We start from the raw sequence: 19,590 nt of genomic DNA, 5'->3' as shown, positions 1-19,590 counted from the left end.
TAAATATTTTCAATATTGCCCCTGCCTGGAACTTTTTAATTTCTTTTTATTACGTCCTTCTTTATCCAATCTAGACCCCTTTAGTCAGTCTATCACATCATCAGCTTTCTTGCAATTATCCTCAATTTCTTTGCCTCACCTTCCTTCCTTCCCAAATACTAAGTAATATTACAAAATTGTACTCATTTTCCATTTCCATATTCAATGCCAATGACCAGCTCACCTTAGCACCCATTTAGGGTGCCAGTAAAACAAGAGGAATACGAGAAAAAAATATGAGAAAATAAAACTTTTTGGGAGATTATTTAATATTCCAAATAAAGTCATAATGGGAACACTCAGAACTTTTTTTTTAGAATACAATGTAGTGTTATTTGTATTCTAATTGCATTTATTCTAATTGCAGGGGCGGCAGTACACTCTAATATTTCAGGGCTTACTACGAATCATGCATCTAGGTTTTCACTCCTGTTTCCAGGCAACCAAACACCTTTGCAGGGAATCACATAAAAGTACATTGGAGTCACGGTTTCTAACTTCCACTGAGCCTTCAGCTCTGAAAAAAATTTTGTGTTTTTCCATTGTCCCTCTTTTCTTTTTCTTTTAACAGTTATTTCAAACCTTCGCCTCTTTCTTTATGACCCTAGACTTTCCCCTAGTCTTGGGACCTAGCCTAGCTGCCTATTTTGTTCTGAGTCTCTCCATCCTACATGCTTCCCTGTATTCACACTCATCACCTCTTCTCTTGTCCTGGGCCTCAGCGGCAGGGATGCTTCCTGTTTGAAGCTGATCCTGTGCTCTGGATCTTGTTTTCTACTGTTATCTTGAGAATCTTTCTCCTCATTCTCCTCTATCTTCACCCTCTCCCTCTCCAATGGTAGTCAAACATTAATATCCATCAATCCATAGGTAACTATCTAGTTTATCTTTTTTATATTTTTGTAGGTGTGAACCATGCATATGGAACAATATTCAAAAGGCTGAGAGACCATGCAGTGAAGATGTCTTTTTTCCCCAGCTTTCAGGTCCTGCCTCAGAGTCACCACGCTTATCAGCTTTTTCTGATAACTACCAGTTGCTGATGACTCATCTCCAGCCCAGATCACTCACGTGGCCTCCAGAAACATGTATCCATCACCCACCAGATATTTTCACTTAATGCTTCTTGAAAATCTGCTCCTTCTCCTACATTCCTTACCTTAACCACAGCCACCTAATCATTTTCATAAGTACACACAGCAAATGACAAAAACAATAGAGGCAACTAGCCTGGGGATTGAAGCTGCTCCAGACTCAGCCCCTGGAGTCAAAGAGATCAATTGCCCTACACAGCCAATACCTCTGTGGCTGACTACTTGGGAAGCTCTGTCTTAGGCAATGACACCACCATATGTCCAGATGCCAAAAATGTTGAGGCATTCTTGACTCCCTGGAGCTCTCTCTTACCCTCTATCTCAGATCAGTCCAGTTTGGACAATTTTATTGCTTTCAAATTTAGCCCCTTCTCTACATCCCTATGGCTGCTTCTTGGTTAAGATCTTCATCATTTCTCTACCTGCAAAAGAACTGGTCTTATTACTTTTGGTCTCTTCCCTCCAATTCATTCTTCCCACATGAAGAGTGATCATTCTAAAATCAGAATTTCCTCCTGTTCCTCCCTTGCCTTAAAGCCTGAAGCCTGCATTGATTTTAACAAGGTAAGTAACCTCTCTGCCTCCTGACATTTCTCACCTTGAACTTCATTTTCCAGATCAAAGGAATTGGCACTTCTCAAAAAGTTCTTTCTTCTGTGTCTTTGTATATGTTGCTCCCTCTGAATGGAACAGCCCTGTCATTTAGCTTAGCTAATGCTTTCTTTCCTCTTGTGACTGGGTTTAGATGTCACCTCCTCCAGAAATCCCCCATTGAAATCCTAACGGGGGATTCTCAGTGTTCGCACGGCACCCAGCACATTCCTCTAGCCCACAGCACTAAGTACACCAGCTCCACGGTGAGACCGTGGTTACTAAGGCTAGAGTCCTCCCTTCCCACTCTGGTCTCATTTCTGCCCTCTTTATTCCACAATATTGCTCTCATCAAAGTCACAAATGACTTTTATGTCATACATCCTTTGGGTACTTTTCAGGCCTCCTTTTATTTGTTTCCTTGGCAGCACCTGACAGTGTAGGCCAGCCCTCATTCCTGAAACACTCTTTTTCTTTATGTCTTCCATGTCATCAGATTTCAGGGTTTTGTCCTGTCTCTCTGACAACCCCTTTCTCACAGTCTTCTGTCAGCTGTGCCTGGTCTACCTAACCATTAAGGAGAAGTTCCTCCAGGCTTCTCTTCACACACTTTCTAGACACTCCGTCATGCTCATGGCTTCATATCTATTTATGAGGCAACTACTACCACTTTGAAAACTGCAATCCAGATCTTTCTGAGCCCCAGAAAGTATGTCATTCTTTATCTGATATTTCAATTTTAGATATTCCAAAGGTATTTCACAATCAAAATGTAAGAAACTAAACTCATTCTTCTCTGGCTCTGTGCCCTCCCTTTACACATATTCTCTATCAACACACATATTCTCTATCACTTTCTCAAATAATGTTCTATTACCATTTTTCCCCTATCAGTAAATCCATCCCATTGCTCAACTGGAAGCCTGAGTTCTCTGTTAAACCCCAGAGCCAATCTGTCATCAAGTCTTGATAATTCCACCTCCTAAATATCTCTCAAAATTCTACTGCCTCTAGCCTTGTCTGCAATCATCTCTTCCTCGTGTCACTGGGCCACCCCCTTAATCCCAGATTTTCTGCAAACAGTCTAGCCTTGTTCCAATCTGTTTTCCAAACTGATTGCAAACCTGATTGGGTCACTCTCCATCCAGAAGCCTTCCGTAACTCTCATCTCTTCTTTATGGTTTTGTCTCTCAGCTTTATCTCTTTAGGCTTTAGCCAAAAGAGCTTTTTTTTTTGCAATTTTTCAAACAAGCTGATAGATGCTTTCCTGCCTCAAGTTCTTTGCTTATATCCTCAGGCATAAGCTCTCACAGTTTAGCATCCTTAGTCCATCATCCCTAAGATTCAACACGACTGCAGTCACTTGTATAATTTATGATCCCTTGATGGACTGTGTGTTCCAAAAGAGCAAGAATAGGTCTCTTATTCACCCCATATTTCTAGCTCTTAGCCCTGGCTCACAGTTGGTACTCCATAAATATTAGTGAAAGGGAAGAATGCTGGGCTCTCAAAAGGCACTTGACTAAAAAAAGCTCTTTGCAAAAATAAATTTATTTCTATGTTACTATTTCCATATTTAAGATGAGACTTTTTTTAAGGCAAAAGAAGGAAAGATGACAGCACTCTTTGTGAGTTTATGACTACAGAAAATGTCAATAAGAAAACAAACATTGAAATTTATTATATTTTTAAAAACTATCTAAACAAACGTAGTATTAAGGGGTTGAACTTTGTTCCCCAAAAGATATGTTGAAGTACTAGTCCCTGGTACTTGTGATCTTATTTGGAAATAGAGTTTTAGCAGATATAATCGAGTTAAGATGGGTCGTATTGCATTAGGGTGGACCCTAAATGCAATGACTGGTATCATTACAAGGAGAGAGAGGTTTGGAAACATAGACATACACACAGGGAAGTCAGACATGTGAAGGCAGAGGCAGAGACTAGAGTGATGCAGCTACAAATCAGGAATGCCAAGCATTGCCACTAGATGTTAAAAGAGGCAAAGAAAGTTTCTCTCCTGGAGCCTTCACAGGGAGGCTTGAAACCTATATAATTTTATTAACCCCAATAATTTAATTAATTTTTTAAATTAAATTATTGGGGTTAATAAAATTATATAGGTTTCAAGTGTACAATTCGATAATACATCATCTGTATATTGCAGTGTGTGTTCACACTTTGATTTATGTTTTCTAGTCTCCAGGACCATAAGAAAATAAATTTCTGTTGTTTTTTTAAGTCATTCAATTTTTTCCTAATTTGTTGTGGCAGCCTTAAGAAACTGATATGTATGATATACACAAAATTTATAAAATCATAGTGTTTTTAAGATGTGATTTTGATGTCATTCTGATGAGATGTTTTATTTCAAAGGACACAGTGAACTTGGCAGTTTATTTTGTCAAAAATTTAGTTTAAAGGTAATAAAATATGGATTGTAGTTATATATATGAAATAGTGATTCAGTTTTAACAAATATTTTAATAGCAGCTCAATAAAACAGCACATCTAAAAGATTACCTGATTGATATGGTTGAAAATATATCAAATCTCCCAGTGCAACAAGTTTCTCCTGTTGAAAAATTTTATAATCAGAGAATTAAATGATCACAATTACTAACTTAATCATTAGTTAATAGAAAAGCACTTTGATTCCTGATGTTAAAATAACCAACAAATATTTTTAACATATCATAAATAAGTAGTGTTCATCTGCTAATTTCCTCAAAACTTGTGTTGGCTCCTTCTTGTTTCTGGACTAAGATTCAAATTGAACCCAAAGAAAAACCAATGTATGCCTTGACCTGGGGGGTTCAGTTTAAGGCCATTATTAAAGCCAGTTGCCCTGTATCTATTCTGATGTTACCTGAATTAGATCACTCGTCATTCTGGTCATTATTTGCTCACTTATTTCAATATCTTTGAGATCTGTAAGAACCACCCAAGTTCCATTCTCAAATTTCACAGGCATAGAAAAGACAATCCCTTCAGGAATACCAAACTGACCTGCAGTGAACAAACACAAAGTAAAACAAAAGCACTCAGAAAAGTAAGTCATAGTTATTAAGCATTATAGAAAAGAACAGAGCACATGATTTTGAATAATGGTGGAACTAAATTTCTGGGAATTCCTCCCCAGGAAGGGCTGAAACACTTACTCTAGAAGTACTGATTGAGTATCTGTCCAAGTTCTGACAATCCCCCCTTCTGTGTTTCTCTAAGAAGGAAGAACCATTGTTCTTCTACATCCCTACATCTGAACCCAGGGAGTTCTGGGTTCAGACTCCCTGCCTCTGCCTGGAGGGCTGATGCAGTCTTTTTCTTCCATCTTTTCTGAGTTCCTTCTGTCTGCTTTTCTTGGCTTTTCCTTGTTCCCCTAGGTAGGTAGTCCATGAGCCCAAGGCCTTTGTCCCACCTGGCCTTCCACTCTGCTAGCCTACTATGGCGGTCACAGAGCTAAGGTCTGAGGACTAGGAAGGGAAAGAGGGAGCAGGAAAAATGGTGATATCTTCATAGCTCCCAGCTCCCAGTTTGGATATGCTCCGAATAGAAAAGATTGACAATACTTATTACTAACTGAGCAACATTCAGATAAAATTGGTCCCACCCCCACCACTTTTTGTGCCTTAATCAAATAAGAAAATTATGCATGCCATTCTGTTCATCAAAAATGTTGCCACTAGGGCAAAAAATTGCAAATAGTCAGGAAACTAGGATCTAAAAAACTTTTCCTCAAAAAGTGTCCCAGTTTCTCTGTTCACTTTCTATTTGTTTTCTCTGTAAAGAGCCAGCTTTATGGGTGGACAGCACATGAAGGCTTACCTTTATGGTACAGTTTAACTATACAGTACAAAGATCACTTGCTCCTCATCCCCAATATTGCATTGTTTATTGATGAATTCCTATAGAGATTAATAACATTTTCTACAAATAAAGATAAGGTTTAAAATGCCTATTCACTAAAAAGGTAATATACTGATTTGAGTTCACACATCTTAACTTCAACTGAACAAGATTCACCAAGTGTCTGCCCATGAAGGAGCAGCAAGAAGACCCACGCAAAGCCCTGCACTCAAGGGTTACACACTCCAATGGAGGGAACATACACGACAAATCATACCATCAATAAAGGCAGGTTGTAATATGCTTTCTGATGGAGGATCACAATGCTATGTGAATATAGAGGAAAGACAGAGATTAATCTGACTTGGGGGATTTGGGGAGATTTCCCTGAGCTGCACTACAGTCATAGGAAGAATGGAGAGGAAGGTCGTCTCACTAATAACATAAGGAATATAAGGAACACAGTCATGAAATTATGAAAACACAGACATCTTAGAGACCATGTAAGAGATAGAGAGGTGGGGACTCAGAAGCAGGAGCATGGGTCATACATGGAGGTTCTTCAATATTACAAGATAGGAAAGACCCAGGTTTTACCTTCACTCAATACTCCTAAGGACACAATCTCTCCGGGTGGTGAGCCATGGTACCAGTATTTCAACGTAGTGGCTATACTGTGTGCAGCTAAGATGGCTCCAAATTGTTTTCCTGTGGCAGTCAGTTCTTCAAGAGTTGCCACAAATTCTTTGTTTACCCACTCGCTATAAGAGGAGAAACAATTTTACAATGGAGGGAGGCAAGAAAATGAAAAAGATTGTTCCCCGGGTCAGCGGATCCAAGTACAAGAAATCATCTCCACAAAATAGAAATATGACTTCCTATGTCCTTCTTTCATCCATAAAAAGTGGATTGAAAAGTAATGAAATAAAACAGAAAGGAATACCAAAGTTTCAAACTAAAAATGTGGTAATATAAACATGGAACACAGAAAAATGGTCAAAGGATGTGAGAACAATTATCTCCATTACAAAGAATTTATTCTATGTAGATGCTATCTCGGAACCAGTGGTATCCTTCATTTTAAGTAAAATATTATCATAAAACATTGAGTTATTCACATTAAAAACTAGAGAAATAATTATGTCTTTATAGTTTGAAGTTTAAAGTCAAGTAATAGTCAAAAAGCTAAATGCTGCCCCTGCTAAGCTACCAAGATACAGCTCCATATGACACTGCCCCCACCCAGGCAGCAAACATAAAGGAACCATGCTGGCCAACTTGGAGACACGCTATTTCTAGGGATGGGCAAAGTTCCTAAGGCCTGAGGAAGGGAAGGAAAGGGAGGGGCAGTGGAAAGGAAAGAGCTACAGAGTTTTGTAAAATGCTTCAAAGGCGCTCCTCCCCCTTTCTCTCCTCTGCCCTATTTTATACGGTAGTGTTGACAGTGGCGGGCACAGTTTTAAGTGTTTATCTATGGTATTAATCCATTTAATCTTCCCAATAACCAGATAAGGCCATACTATAGTATCATTTCCACTTTGCAGATGAAAACCCTGAGTCATAGAGAGGTTAAGGAATTTCTCCAAAGTCACACGGCTATTAAGTGGCTACCTGAGAATTCCAACCCAGGTGGCTTAGTTCTAGGGACTGTTGTACCCCTTGCCACTTCTCAACTCTGCCTCTCCTGGGAGAGAACACCCAGCATGGCCTGGACCTGCTCATCATCTTAATTTCTTGTTCTTAAAATGTGACAACCAATTTCAACCTGGATACATATCTCTTTACATTAAAAAAGATTCACTTTACATACACTTGTCCTTACACTAAATAAGATTCACTTTATAAATGCTTGCTTTAGAGATAACTTTAATGGAATACGTGAGCTGCTTTAAGAATATCTGAAATAAAGAAATTTATAATTTCAAAACCAAATAAGCTGAGGGGGGTAGAGATTGACTAGTTCTATGTTTCTTAGAGAGCATAAACGAAGATGAGTGTGAAGAATACCAAGTTATTTTTGTACAAAGATTTCTGAGATGATTTAAAAGATGATAATAACTATTAAACATTTATTCAACATTGTTAGTATACTTAGTTTAAAAAATATACAGTACCTATCAAAAATCAAGCTTAAAACAGGGCGTGAAAAATGAGGAGGTCCCCAAATAGCACTCTCATAATTGTAAATTTTGGCCTTTCTCAGATCGACGTAGCTATTTCCACTAATATTACCCCAAATTATCACATCTTTGATGCCTATGAAGAAAAAAAAACATAATTAACATAATTTTTAATGTTAATATAAATAATTTCCTACAGCTTATTTTAGAATTGGTCCCTTTTCTATAATCATCAGGGTGCGGCAATCCCCAATAATATGCTATGAATGGTGTGGGCATGTAATTGAAATCAGGGAATACTGAGATGCTTCTTGAAGAAACTGCAACTGAAAATCATTCTGCTAGCATCGGTCCTCACTTTATTACTCTGCCTGCCTTAAGAGAACTTTTTATCTGCTCTGATTCTGACAAAAAAAAAAAAAAAAAAAAGAAAAGAAAAAAGAAAAAGTCCTTGATTCTACACTGAAATTTGGGCAAATCACTTGAATCCCTGGGTGGGTTTTGTTTTCTGCAGAATGAAGGTGTTGTAATAAGAGGACCGTGAAGAACATCTTAATCAACACGTAGTTATTGAATTAGCTTCTACGTATGAGGTGCTTTTAGAAAGTAGGCTTCAGAGAAAGATAACCAGCCCAAATCCTTGCAATATTCTTAGGGCGGAGGGGAGTGGATGAGAAAACAACTACTATAAAAAATGATACATACTTTGAAGAAAAATAAGAGGATGGTGTTAGAGAGAGAGATAGGAATTGGCATTTAATTTCTATAATTGTAAATTTTCTAGGAATATTGCAGCTAACATGAAAATAAGCAATTCCATTTATTTATTTATTATCTTATTTGCTTCGAGACTTTATTTTCTTACAAGGCCACAGCACTTCCTATGGTGAAGATTAAAATCTTTCCTGTTCTCCTCTATGAAGTAAGATTGCTGTTGGCTTAAAGTAACAGAATATCCTACTGACCTGTCTTAAGTAGAAGGAATGTACTTTTCTCAGCTAACAAAAAGGCAGTGTAGGCAGTGACACTGGTGCTTGTTCAGCAGTTTGTAGACATTATTCTCTGGACTTTGCCCTCATGGTTCTAAAATGGCTGCAGCAGCTCCAAGTATCACACTCACACAGTTGTATTCAAAAGCAGGGAGTAGGGGAAGAATGGGACAGAGGCATTCTCTTTCGCCTTTTCAGAGAATGAAATATATTTTCCAAGAGACTTCAAGTAGACTACCTCACTCAGCCACCCCCAGCTGCAAGAGAAGCTAAAAAAAAAAATGAGTATCTCTTTGCACTTTTATAATAAGAGATGGGCCAGGGAGAGAAGATGGTAGGAAATAGATCTCGGGTTGTCATTCACTGGTGTCTACTATCTTCTGCGACTCTGTCTCTCATCAAAATGACTCATGAAGTAGGAATAGGAAGTACTCCTTCAAATGTCCAACTCCCAAGAGAGCTAGTGATATGCCCATGGGCCCTTCTGTTAGCTTCATGTTGTAGGAAGGAAGGGAAGGTGGTTGCCTGGTTTGGAGCTCATGGGATCGCACATGGGATCCCCAAGTAAACATATAGTAGGCTTTCGTTCTAAAATCTAAAGAAGCCTTTTAATTTCACTGGGTATCATTTTTTTTTTTTTTTAAATCGGCTTTAAGGCTCTTTATACTCTAATGCCCTAAATTACGCTAGAGAAAATCGTAGTGGACATCTGCTGTTTATTCCTCTCACCATCTTTTCCTGCTTTTCTTCTTTAATGGCATTCTGCTTTTTCTTTAAATAACTATCATTCCCCAAGTTCTGTCCATATGGTTCGGCTGGGGCTGTCCTCACCTCTCGGGTCTAACAATAGGCAGGAGACCCAGATTCCTGGACACAACTGATTCAATGATGGGCATGTGGTCCAGGTCTGGCCTGGGAGCTATTATCCTGCTACTTCAAAGAATCAAGAGAAAACGCCCTTTCTACTGGAGTACAAAGCTATGAACAACAAGCCTGGGGATGCCAGTGGCCTTTTTGCTACTTCTTAGAGAATCTGCCTGCGAATCAAACCAACGCTGAGAAAAGCAGAGCAGAGCGATAGGCCTGGAGAGAGCACGAGCCAGGCCTGACATCATCATTTGAGCCTCAGCATCTAGCTATGCCTGAAATAAGGACTACCTCCTGTACTTTCCAGTTATGTGAAAGAGTTCTCTATCTGACTTTAATCACTTTGAGTGGCCATTCTGTCACTCGCTACAGAGAGTCCCAATTAAGCCAAAGCACATGGTCTGAAACACTGTTATGTGTGAACTAAACTCGGGATATCTTCTTGGCATCTGAAATTCTCCCTGAATAATTTTCCTTGATGGTTTTTCTACTTCACATTATTTATTTCGTTCAACTCTCTCTCTGCTGTTGCTGCATTTCTCTTTGCTACTCCACCGACAATTCTATTTCGACTATTGTCCTTCTTATGTCTCCCTTTTCTTTTGCCAACTTTTCTGTGTTTTTCTTTTTTTCTGCTTCTTATATGCTTATTGTCTTTGAGTACTGCCGGGCTTAGAATTTATGGCACCTGCAGACCCATAGGAGAGCAGCTTTCTGGTTGAAAGGCGGGCCACCCCCAAAACCTGATTTTAAATTGTGTAGCACTGCCTCTTTTTGACACTTTCATCAGTGTACCATAGATCTTTTGTGATAAATCAGTGTCTACACATATATAGAGAAGGCTGACAAGAGATGAAATGATTAGAAAATGTTTTCCTTTCCTGCTGAATAATTTTAGTATCAATTTGACTGAGAGATATGCCCTGACCCGGGAGGTAAGACCCTACAGATTTGTATGCAAGAATACCAGAAGTTATGGTTCTAAGGCTTCATTGTAAAGAAATAGATAATGGGGCTCTTGCTATACTGTGTTAGGGGCTCACCAAAGTCCTTTATAGCCCCGATTAGAGCATTCTAGGCTCACATTTCATTGTCTTCCCAATTGCTTGAGAGAATGCCTTGTACCTCTTTGCAGGACTCTGTTGTGCCTGCTCCATCTAAAGGCAACAAATAGCTAAAATTTGTCAAGTATGACAGATAAATACAGCACCCCACTTTTAAATAGAACATTCCATTTTCTGATCCAGTCTCATCCTCATATGATTCTGACATCGACCAGTTCAAAGATTAATAAGAACACACTGATCAGCCTTCGTAACAGGTATCATAATTTAATATCTTTACAAATGTTTGCAATATATTAGGTGCTGTTCTAAGCACTTTAAAATATTATCTCATTGAATCCTCACATCAAGTCTAGGAGGTAGGTGCTATTAACATCCTCATTCTACAGATGAGGAAACTGAGGCACAGCCAGATTAACAGATTGCCTGAAGTCACACAGTTAGGAAGTGAGGTATAGCCACTTTAACACAGCACTAATTATTTTTTAAAAAACACTGATTACCTTAGTTGACTGTCATTATGGGAAAATGGAATATTATTATAAATCTTATATTAAATATTTGCTTGTTAATTTTTATAATGATAGTCAGACAGTCATAGAAAACCAGTTTAAAAAAATGTTTGCTTGGGAGTTAAATCACACAATAAGAAGTTCTTCGTATCTGCTTCATACTTCCTATTTCAGATATCCGGGAGGGTCCTAGAAGGTACAGTGCTCTTCCTAGCTGCTTTGAAATCATATTGTCTAAAAACAAAAACACAGAAACGGGAGTTCACTCACATGAAGAGGTTGTTTTCAGTTTTCTGGCCAGTGCAGCTTTGGCTTCGCCTTCCACTCCCAGCGCCACAGCGATAATATTGTGTGTGATATTTGGGGCGTATCTCATAAGCAACACTGTCTTAAGATTGACAAAAGTTTTTCCTCCTACGATAACTCTGACAGAATCATGAGCATTTTTCTCAATCAGGTATCCGTAGAGCCTGCACAGAGGGACTCTGCTCCGGATGCAGTCTTCCAACGTGTACACCTCCTTGTCAGTGTGGTCGTCCAGGATGATGATCACGTGGGCCTGGCGGAAGGCTTCCTCCACTCTCGTGCAGATGGAGACGCTCTGCAGTAAGGGCGACACCAGGTCCCACATCTCTGTCACCAGGATCTGGAGATTTTCTTCTGTCTTCTCATCGTCAAATAGAGTGATGCTAATTTCCGTGTGCATTCCAAACACTTCTCCACTGGTCAAGATGGGAATTAGGTTGTAGCAGGGACGAGAGGATGCACTGATGACAATGCAGAGCAGGATTATGAATGGTTAAATCTTTCACCCCTTTTAAGCTTTTATTCTTATTAGATATTTCTGCATGTGCATTAGTAGGGTGACTTAATATTTTAAATAGGCACACACAGCTGCATAGACATTTTTCAATTTTCTGCACTTGCTGTTGCTTCTTTTTTAAAATTGAGCTTTATTGAGGTATAACTGACAAATAAAAGTGTGAGATATTGAAAGCATAGTAGTTGACATGTGTATATATTGTGAAAGGATGTCCCCCATCAAGTTAATTAACAGGTTCATCACCTCTCATATTTACTTTTTTTTCCCTGAGAACATTTAATTTTTAAGGCTAAAAATCAAAAGTAGAATGAAAAATTCTCAATACTAACCCTTTGCTCTGACCATCTGAAAACAATCCCAAAATGAGAAATGTACTTTAGGCTTAAGAGGTTTTTCAGATAAAATAGAATATGCAGAAAGTAAAATTTCAAAGAACTGTGTCATACTACTCTAATTCCATGTTTACATTTTCTCTTAAAAAGATAAAGAAATAACAAGTTTCATTTAACCACAGCTCTTTTCTATTTTATACCCTTATCTACAAAACGATGACATGTATTTTAAATTCTCAAACATTTATTAAAACAATATTTGCACATGGTTCTGTTTGAGCAAATCAACTAATTCCTCTTGTACTTTGAGAGAGAATAATGTGAAGAAACATAAACACAATTGCATATGTCAGTGGACATCTCTGTGAAAGGCAATGTGCTGTGTACTTCAAGGTATTCACAGAAGTCTGCCTTCATGACCTTGAATCTTGTAATGGGGGTGAGATAAGCACATAAAGTACAAAGCAGGGAGATAATGACAAAGAGAGATATACATGAAGAACTTAGGGAGTTCAAGGAGGATGAGCCTCAGACTCCACAGCAACTTGCTTAGAGAGTAGCAGTGACATTTTTTGGAAAGGACTTATCTTTTCCAAATCTGGAGCCTAAGATCAACATAGTCTAGGTATCAGTATCAGTACCCATAATTCAGTAAGTATTTGGGTACCCTATATATAGTTTGCTATCAACTGAGAGTTGTAATGACACCTGAAGAGAGTTTGGAAATGCATCTGAGCATTTTTGGTTTTCACGGTGGGTTTGGGAAGGGGTACAACGGGGGTTTCAACAGTATCTGTACCATTTTAGTCTTTTAAAAAATACCTATAGCAGATGTTATATTTATGAAATCTGGATGTTTGGTTCACATAAGTTCACTACACCATTCTCAGTTATTTTCCGTATTTAAAGTATTTCATAACATCAATTTTTAAAATGAACATCTCTATTAGGATATATGCATGTGTAGAGAGAAAGGCCATGTGAGAGACAGACTGAGGGGTGAGGAATGGAAAGGGGGAGTGAGAGATAGAGCGAGATGGACGGCAAGAGAGACAATCAGAGAGACAGAGAGAGAAAAAGTGACAATAAAGACTACAAGTGCCTGAGACTGAGAGCAATGAGGAGCAAAACTGAAGAGAGGAAGGAAGAAGGAACGACAGTGAGGAAGGGCCGGGATCCTGAGAATGAGTTTTTAAGGAAGAGTGAAGACACCTCTAGCAGGTGGGAAAGAAGGAGAGAGCAATAGTCGGTAAGACGGGAGGGGGGAGAAAGGGGAAAGTAAGCAAGAGAGAGGGAAGGAAAGACAGCGAGGCGAACAGCAGGAGAAGAACAAGAATGAGAGCAGGAAAACAGCATGAGACACAGAATGAGGGAATGAGAGCTGGCTACAGAGATATCAAAGTATATCATACCTCTGCTATAAAGGATCTAAAGTTCATACCTGGGCTATATTGGGGGATACATATGTATAGCCATATGTATATCTATACATACAAATCTCAGACTTGACATTCAGATATTCTTCCATTGTGGAGTTAATTGCACTTTATCCTCCTTTCTAAACGTAAAAAGCCGGTCTAATGAATCCTAGGGTTTGACTACCCCACCTGGTGATCCAGACGTTCAAGGGCTCGATAAGCTGTTTCAGGGCTTCTTTTTCCTGCTCGTCTTCTATGTGTGTCATCAGGTTTTCTTGAGCAATTACCTTCATCATCTCAGTCGTCATGCTAGAGGTGACACCATAGTAAAGCTAAACATTGGGAAAGAAAAAGTCAATGCCAGAGAAAAGATAATTAGCTGACAATGGCTATAATGGAAAGTTCTCCTTTAAAGCCAGAATGGAATAAAAAAAAAAATGCTGAGAGAATACCTTAGCAAGCAAGACATCTGAAAAATAAAATGTGAGAGAACAATAATGTTTTAAACAGATACATCAACTTAATTTATGTACCTGGGCATGCTCCAGGAACTCATTATATCCTCCCAAAAGCAAACCCTTTCCTCCACGATCCAATAGTTCTCTCCAGATGATAGGGGAATTTTTATGATTCCATTTATTCTTTTTACATAAATCTTCCAGCCATTCCTATCGAAAGATATTACAAGTGAAGTCACACTTTGTCTCAGAACTCAATTCAGTACTTTAGAATTCAAACACTAGAATACTAGCTTGTTTTCTACTACCATTGCATATACATAAAATTTAACTATCTTAAACTGTAAAATGTTCTCAGGGGAAAAAAAGTAAATATGAAAGGTGAAGGGGGACTCTGGACTGCACATGACAGGACTTGTGACAGTTCACCAGTTGTGCTTTTTAGATCCACATGCCCTGTGTAATAAGTTCACACCATATAGGGACAGCATCTCTCCCTAGGGAAACTTTACCAGAGGTAAGTTAGTAAATTACCTCTAGTCTCCATTGCATGTCGTTTCAGGGTCATAACTGACACTCGTCATTTTTCTTCTCTACTATTCATTAAAGATTCCCCTCACCCCTTGTTGGTCTAGGTGACTTATTAGGTGTGGTAATCTACACCTGTATCCTTAAGGGCCCTTCACAACCAAGGCACTCAACCCCTCAGTCACCAGGTGTATTGGCTGCTGATGGCTCAGTGCCGAGTCTCTCTCCAGGAATTGCTCTCAGCCAAAGAAATTCCCTCGCCTAAGGTTAAATCCCAGTCTGGTGCAGCCAGCATCCAGCGACTCTTAGCTGGGGGTTTATAAAAGCCCAGCTTCCTTGCCTGCATCTGAGACATTTCTCAGAGGCCAGCTTCAGACTTCCTTGTGTGATAGGATGAGCCCTCCGTTGCAGCTGTACGGTAGTTCGACCTCTCCCATTGCTCAATCCCACTGCCCTCATTCCTTTCCAGGATGTTATTCCCAAGAGCAACCCCCAGTCAAGGAGTCTCCTTCAGCCAAATCCTTGCTTTGTCTGTTTCTGGAGAAACTCAGTCCCTAAAAAGGGTATTTCAGATAAAAAAAGTGCCTCATGTCATTAGAAATCAATATGAAGGAGAACAAAAAGTTAAAAAGTGCAATATAAGTTACTTGGATCCTTGAGAAAAGAAAAACAGTCAAATTTATTATACTTATTGGTTAAGGCCTCATTTGTTCTGCTAGGCATTAGGGGAAAAAAATGTTTTGAGACTGATAAGTGGGGATTTATTTTATTAGTAGGAAAATATCAGTAGTACGTGAGTATTCATTACTGGAAGCCTATCTCATACATTAATATTACTCAAGTTAGAACACATTTTTGTGCATGTATAAGTTTAACAAATTATAAAGGCTTCTTACCTCCCAAACATGAGGATGCTGCGTAATTTTATGTACCCGAAAATCAGGAAGATTCTTTTGTAAATAGTCTGCCAGAAGTTCTGCTTTAGCATAAAATGGGCAATCTGCTCTACCTAAAAGAGTTTGAATTAGCAATGTTTTCTTTGATCATACAGAAATTATCATGTATTTGCCATGTAATTATAGAATTAATCATATAGTTATATTTCATAACACAGAACTATAGTATAAACTGCCACCACATAAACTTTTGCTTCTTATTATGTTGCTAAAAATAAAACAAATTTTACAGGAGGTCAGAATTTTAAGTAATCGAATGTAGACAGGAAAAAAGACTATTGAATATTCACTCTCCTTCAGTACTATATAGAGGCTTCCGTGCTATGAATTAAGTGTGAACTAAAAAAATGAACTATTGAACTATTCATTAGTAGCCACGAAAAGGCAAAGTATGAAGTGACAAGTGGTGGTAAAATCACATGTGGATTTAATGTGTGTGGCAGGAAGCATTGGGAGAAAGGGAAACTGAGGGAGAGAGAAAAGTCTGGAATAACTTGTACTTTCTGGCTTGAGTAGATGATCCTGACCTTACTAGAGAAAAATCATGGCAGAGAAATTTAATTATAGACAAGTACAATTGGAGGTATCCGTAGTATATTATGTGGATATGACCAGCAAGTAGCTGCATGTATAAGTCTAAAGCGTAAACCCCATGTAAGCATTAGGATGCAGATTTTGCATCCATCAATGCACAGGAAATTAAAACCACTAAAGTGCATGAGCTTAGGTATCTGATAGGCAGGGGTCAAGTGCATAACCCTCTTGATAGTATTCTTCCCCAGTTACCCACAGTTATCAGTTCTTCAACCTCATGGAGACTTCTAAGTCATTACCTCCTCCCAATCTCCCCCTTGTCTAGTTCATGAATCCATAGTTCATGAATCCAAAACATTCTCTGACTCATATCTTAAATTATCTTGCCCCACAGTGCTCTTAGAAAATCAGCCTGATAAAAGCTTTTTACTTTTGATGAACCCAATTACCTGCCTTTTATGTGCCTGGATTCCAACTGCTAGGCCCCCCTGGAAAAACATTGCAGAATGAAGCAGAGAGAAGCAATTATAAATTCATGGTCACTTCAACTGGCCCTGAACTTTGCCTGGAGATCAGTTTCCCTAAGCAGCACTCTCTTCTGTTCTCCACAATTACTGTTCTAAACTTGTCCACTTCTCTCCATTTTTACACAGCACCAGAAGACAAGAGACAACACTGCTCTCTACTTCACAAAAATTAAACTAGTTCATACAAAAAGTCACCAGGTGGGAAATCCCCCAACCTCCTGCTATCACACCTACAAGTCTGTCTGCATTTGCATGTATCCTTTCCTCTTTCTCTTATTCAATGGAAGAGGGACCCTACTTCCTGTCCAGGTCTAATCTTACCACTTCTGCTCTGAATACTCTATTCTGCCTTCAGAATTGCCACTAATTCTGTTCAGTTGGTTATACCTTCTAACATCTTATCTCTGTTGCTAATGACCCTGTTCTACCATATTTAAATATACTTGTTATATTTGTTTTTCCTGTCCTAAAAAAAAAAAAAAAAGCCCATCTCCTCCTGTAGCTATTGCCTTACTGAACTGTTCTATTAAGACTTCTATTCTTTTTAACTAGACCTTGAGAATTTTCTATACTTGTCATTACCAGTCCTTCACTTCCATTTATTTCTCACCCACTGCAATCTGGCTTTCCCCATTATTTTCTAGAAGGTCACCAAGGACCTCCAATGTCACTAAATCCAATGGATACTTTTTGATCCTTTTCCTGTTGATCCTTGACAGCATCTGTCCCTCTTTTTTACCCTTTTGAAACATTTACTATGCTGTGGGCATTCTTCAGGTTTTCTGTCTACTTCTCTGGCTACTATTTACTATATTTTGTAGATTCTTATTCCTTTATCAATCTATTAAAAAGTAAGCATTCTGCAAGGCTCTTTATCATCATACCTTACAATATTCTTCCTGGCCAATCTCTTCTATGCTCTTGTTTTCAAGTGCAATTTGTACTTCCAGTTCAAACCTATATCCTTATTTGATCTATATCCTTTGTATTTTTTTCATCTCCTTTGGAATGTCCTACAGGCCCTCAGCATGTCTATAACAGATTTTGCCACCACTCCCCCACTAAATCTGCTTCTTCTATTACTTTCTTCATGTCCATCTACCCAGTCATCTAAGAGTATTATGAGTATCCAGAGTATTAAGCCTACTCTTCTGCTTTTTTCCCCCAATGACTCCTCATCTACCTAGTTATCCAAACCACTGCTTGGGAATAATTTTAACTCTTTCTTCTCCCTTATTTGCCTCCCTCCACCCAATTACACATCTAGTTCTTTTGATTTTGCCTCCATAACGTCTCTTCAATCCACTCACTTCTTTCCATTTCCATTGCCTACCAGCCTAAGCCAGGCCATTATCTCCTTCCTGGACTGGGCTCTTAGAATCCAGTCTTTCTCTTCCCACATGGCAGAGATAATGCTCAGATAAAATGCAAATTTTGTTAGGTTCACCCCTTCTAAACATCTTCCATGTACTTTGAATAAAGTCTAAAATACTAAACATGGCTCAAAAGAATATTATTTAACTTTGGCTTCAGCCTATGATACTCTTTTCCTTGTACTCTTCGCTCCAATCCTTCTAAACTTACTGTATACTATCAATCGTCATCAAGCTAGCTCTCCTCATTCCAACCCCACTCCCTACTACCCAAGCCTAAATTACTCTCCTCCTTTTTATCTCCTCTCTTCTAGGTAACTCTTTCTCATCTTTTAGGTCTCTGCTTTAAAAACACTCCCTCTGGAAAGCCCTTGCCTAACTAAATGAAGTCGTCTGCCACTGCCACTGCTCCTGTAGAACCCTCCCTGACACTACCACATATGCAGTGTAGATTGTAAGTTTTTTTACTACTGTCTTCCCAGCATAGTCAGTGCTCAAAAATATTCTGAATGAATAAAGCAGCAAAGAAAATAGATTTCCAGGCAGATGGGAGATGTCAATTATGTTGACGCATCAGAGGTCAAATAAGACAAGGACTGGACAGCTTCTGTAAAAGTCAGCTGTGACTTTGGTGAGGGCCATTTCCCAGAGCCAGAGGTAGAAGCTGGACTGAGTGAAGGAAGACCTGGAGATAGAAGAGCATTCTACTTTTTAAAGAAACTTGCTGAGAAGGGAGGGAGGCAGGTACACTAGCAAGTTGCAGTAAAAGTCTCCAGTACTTTTCTGGACGCAAGTTGTCACTTCCAATCCTTCCCCTCCATTGTTGACAGGTGAGCTTCCTAAAATGTAAACCCACTAAAAATACTCTCCTGCTTTAAAATTTTCAATGACTCATTGCTTTCAAGATACAGTTCAAACCTTTGCATGGTGCACTTGAGGTGCAAGGATCTGGCTCCAACTCCCGTTCTAGCCCCAAGTCCAGTCACGTCCTACATATTCAGACTGTCCCTTAGGCCGTAAAACTTGTAGTCTCTGCGCCTTTATCTAGAATAGCCTCCCTATTACAAACTTTCACAACTCTGCTCCTGCAACACCTCCCAGACAGAGCCTTGTGCACACCAACAAAATTACTTGTTTACATGCTTCTGTATCCTACGAGACTGGAAGTTCCTCGCAGGTCGGGATGTGTTTTTCCTCACACTGTATCTCCAGTGTCCGGCGGTAATTCGCACAGGGTCACTGCCCAATAAATATCTTTGAGGCATGCACAAGAAAGCCTGAGGTGGTCCATATGGAGGCTAGTGTTGCTAGAACTGAAGCCAGTTAAGATCACTGTCAAGCGGCCATAGGAGGCGAGCGGTTATCGGTGTTTTCAGCGAACTGCGGGCGATCGCCGGGATCACTCACCCGCAAGCACGAATTTGGTCATAGTGAAGCTGTATTCCCCCCGGCAGGAGCAGCGAGTCCCCGGTTTCCTGGCAACCACGTCGCCAAAGGCTTGGCGCAGGCGCACTCTAAC

General features: G+C 39.2%; 1 protein-coding gene across 3 annotated transcripts in view; it reads right to left on the bottom strand.

Moving 5' to 3' along the window:
• Positions 1-19,576, bottom strand: part of MDH1B (malate dehydrogenase 1B) — a 25,974-nt gene extending 6,398 nt beyond the window's left edge. For all 3 annotated transcript variants that reach the window (XM_023536279.1, XM_023536281.1, XM_023536280.1), the window contains exons 1-9: positions 19,479-19,576; positions 15,578-15,690; positions 14,229-14,363; positions 13,885-14,027; positions 11,393-11,889; positions 7,685-7,826; positions 6,168-6,331; positions 4,594-4,733; positions 4,248-4,299 (exon numbers count right to left, since the gene is read on the bottom strand). In XM_023536279.1, the coding sequence (XP_023392047.1) occupies positions 4,248-4,299; positions 4,594-4,733; positions 6,168-6,331; positions 7,685-7,826; positions 11,393-11,889; positions 13,885-14,027; positions 14,229-14,363; positions 15,578-15,690; positions 19,479-19,500 (1,408 nt within the window). In that variant the 5' untranslated portion in view covers positions 19,501-19,576. The remainder of the gene's footprint in view (positions 1-4,247; positions 4,300-4,593; positions 4,734-6,167; positions 6,332-7,684; positions 7,827-11,392; positions 11,890-13,884; positions 14,028-14,228; positions 14,364-15,577; positions 15,691-19,478) is intronic.
• Positions 19,577-19,590: the final 14 nt, after the last annotated feature.

The sequence above is a fragment of the Pteropus vampyrus genome, unplaced genomic scaffold (genome assembly GCF_000151845.1).
Source record: "Pteropus vampyrus isolate Shadow unplaced genomic scaffold, Pvam_2.0 Scaffold152, whole genome shotgun sequence".
Classification (NCBI taxonomy): Eukaryota; Metazoa; Chordata; class Mammalia; order Chiroptera; family Pteropodidae; genus Pteropus; species Pteropus vampyrus.
The sequence above is the reverse complement of the archived record's forward strand: the minus strand, read 5'-3'. Positions and strand labels throughout refer to the sequence as shown.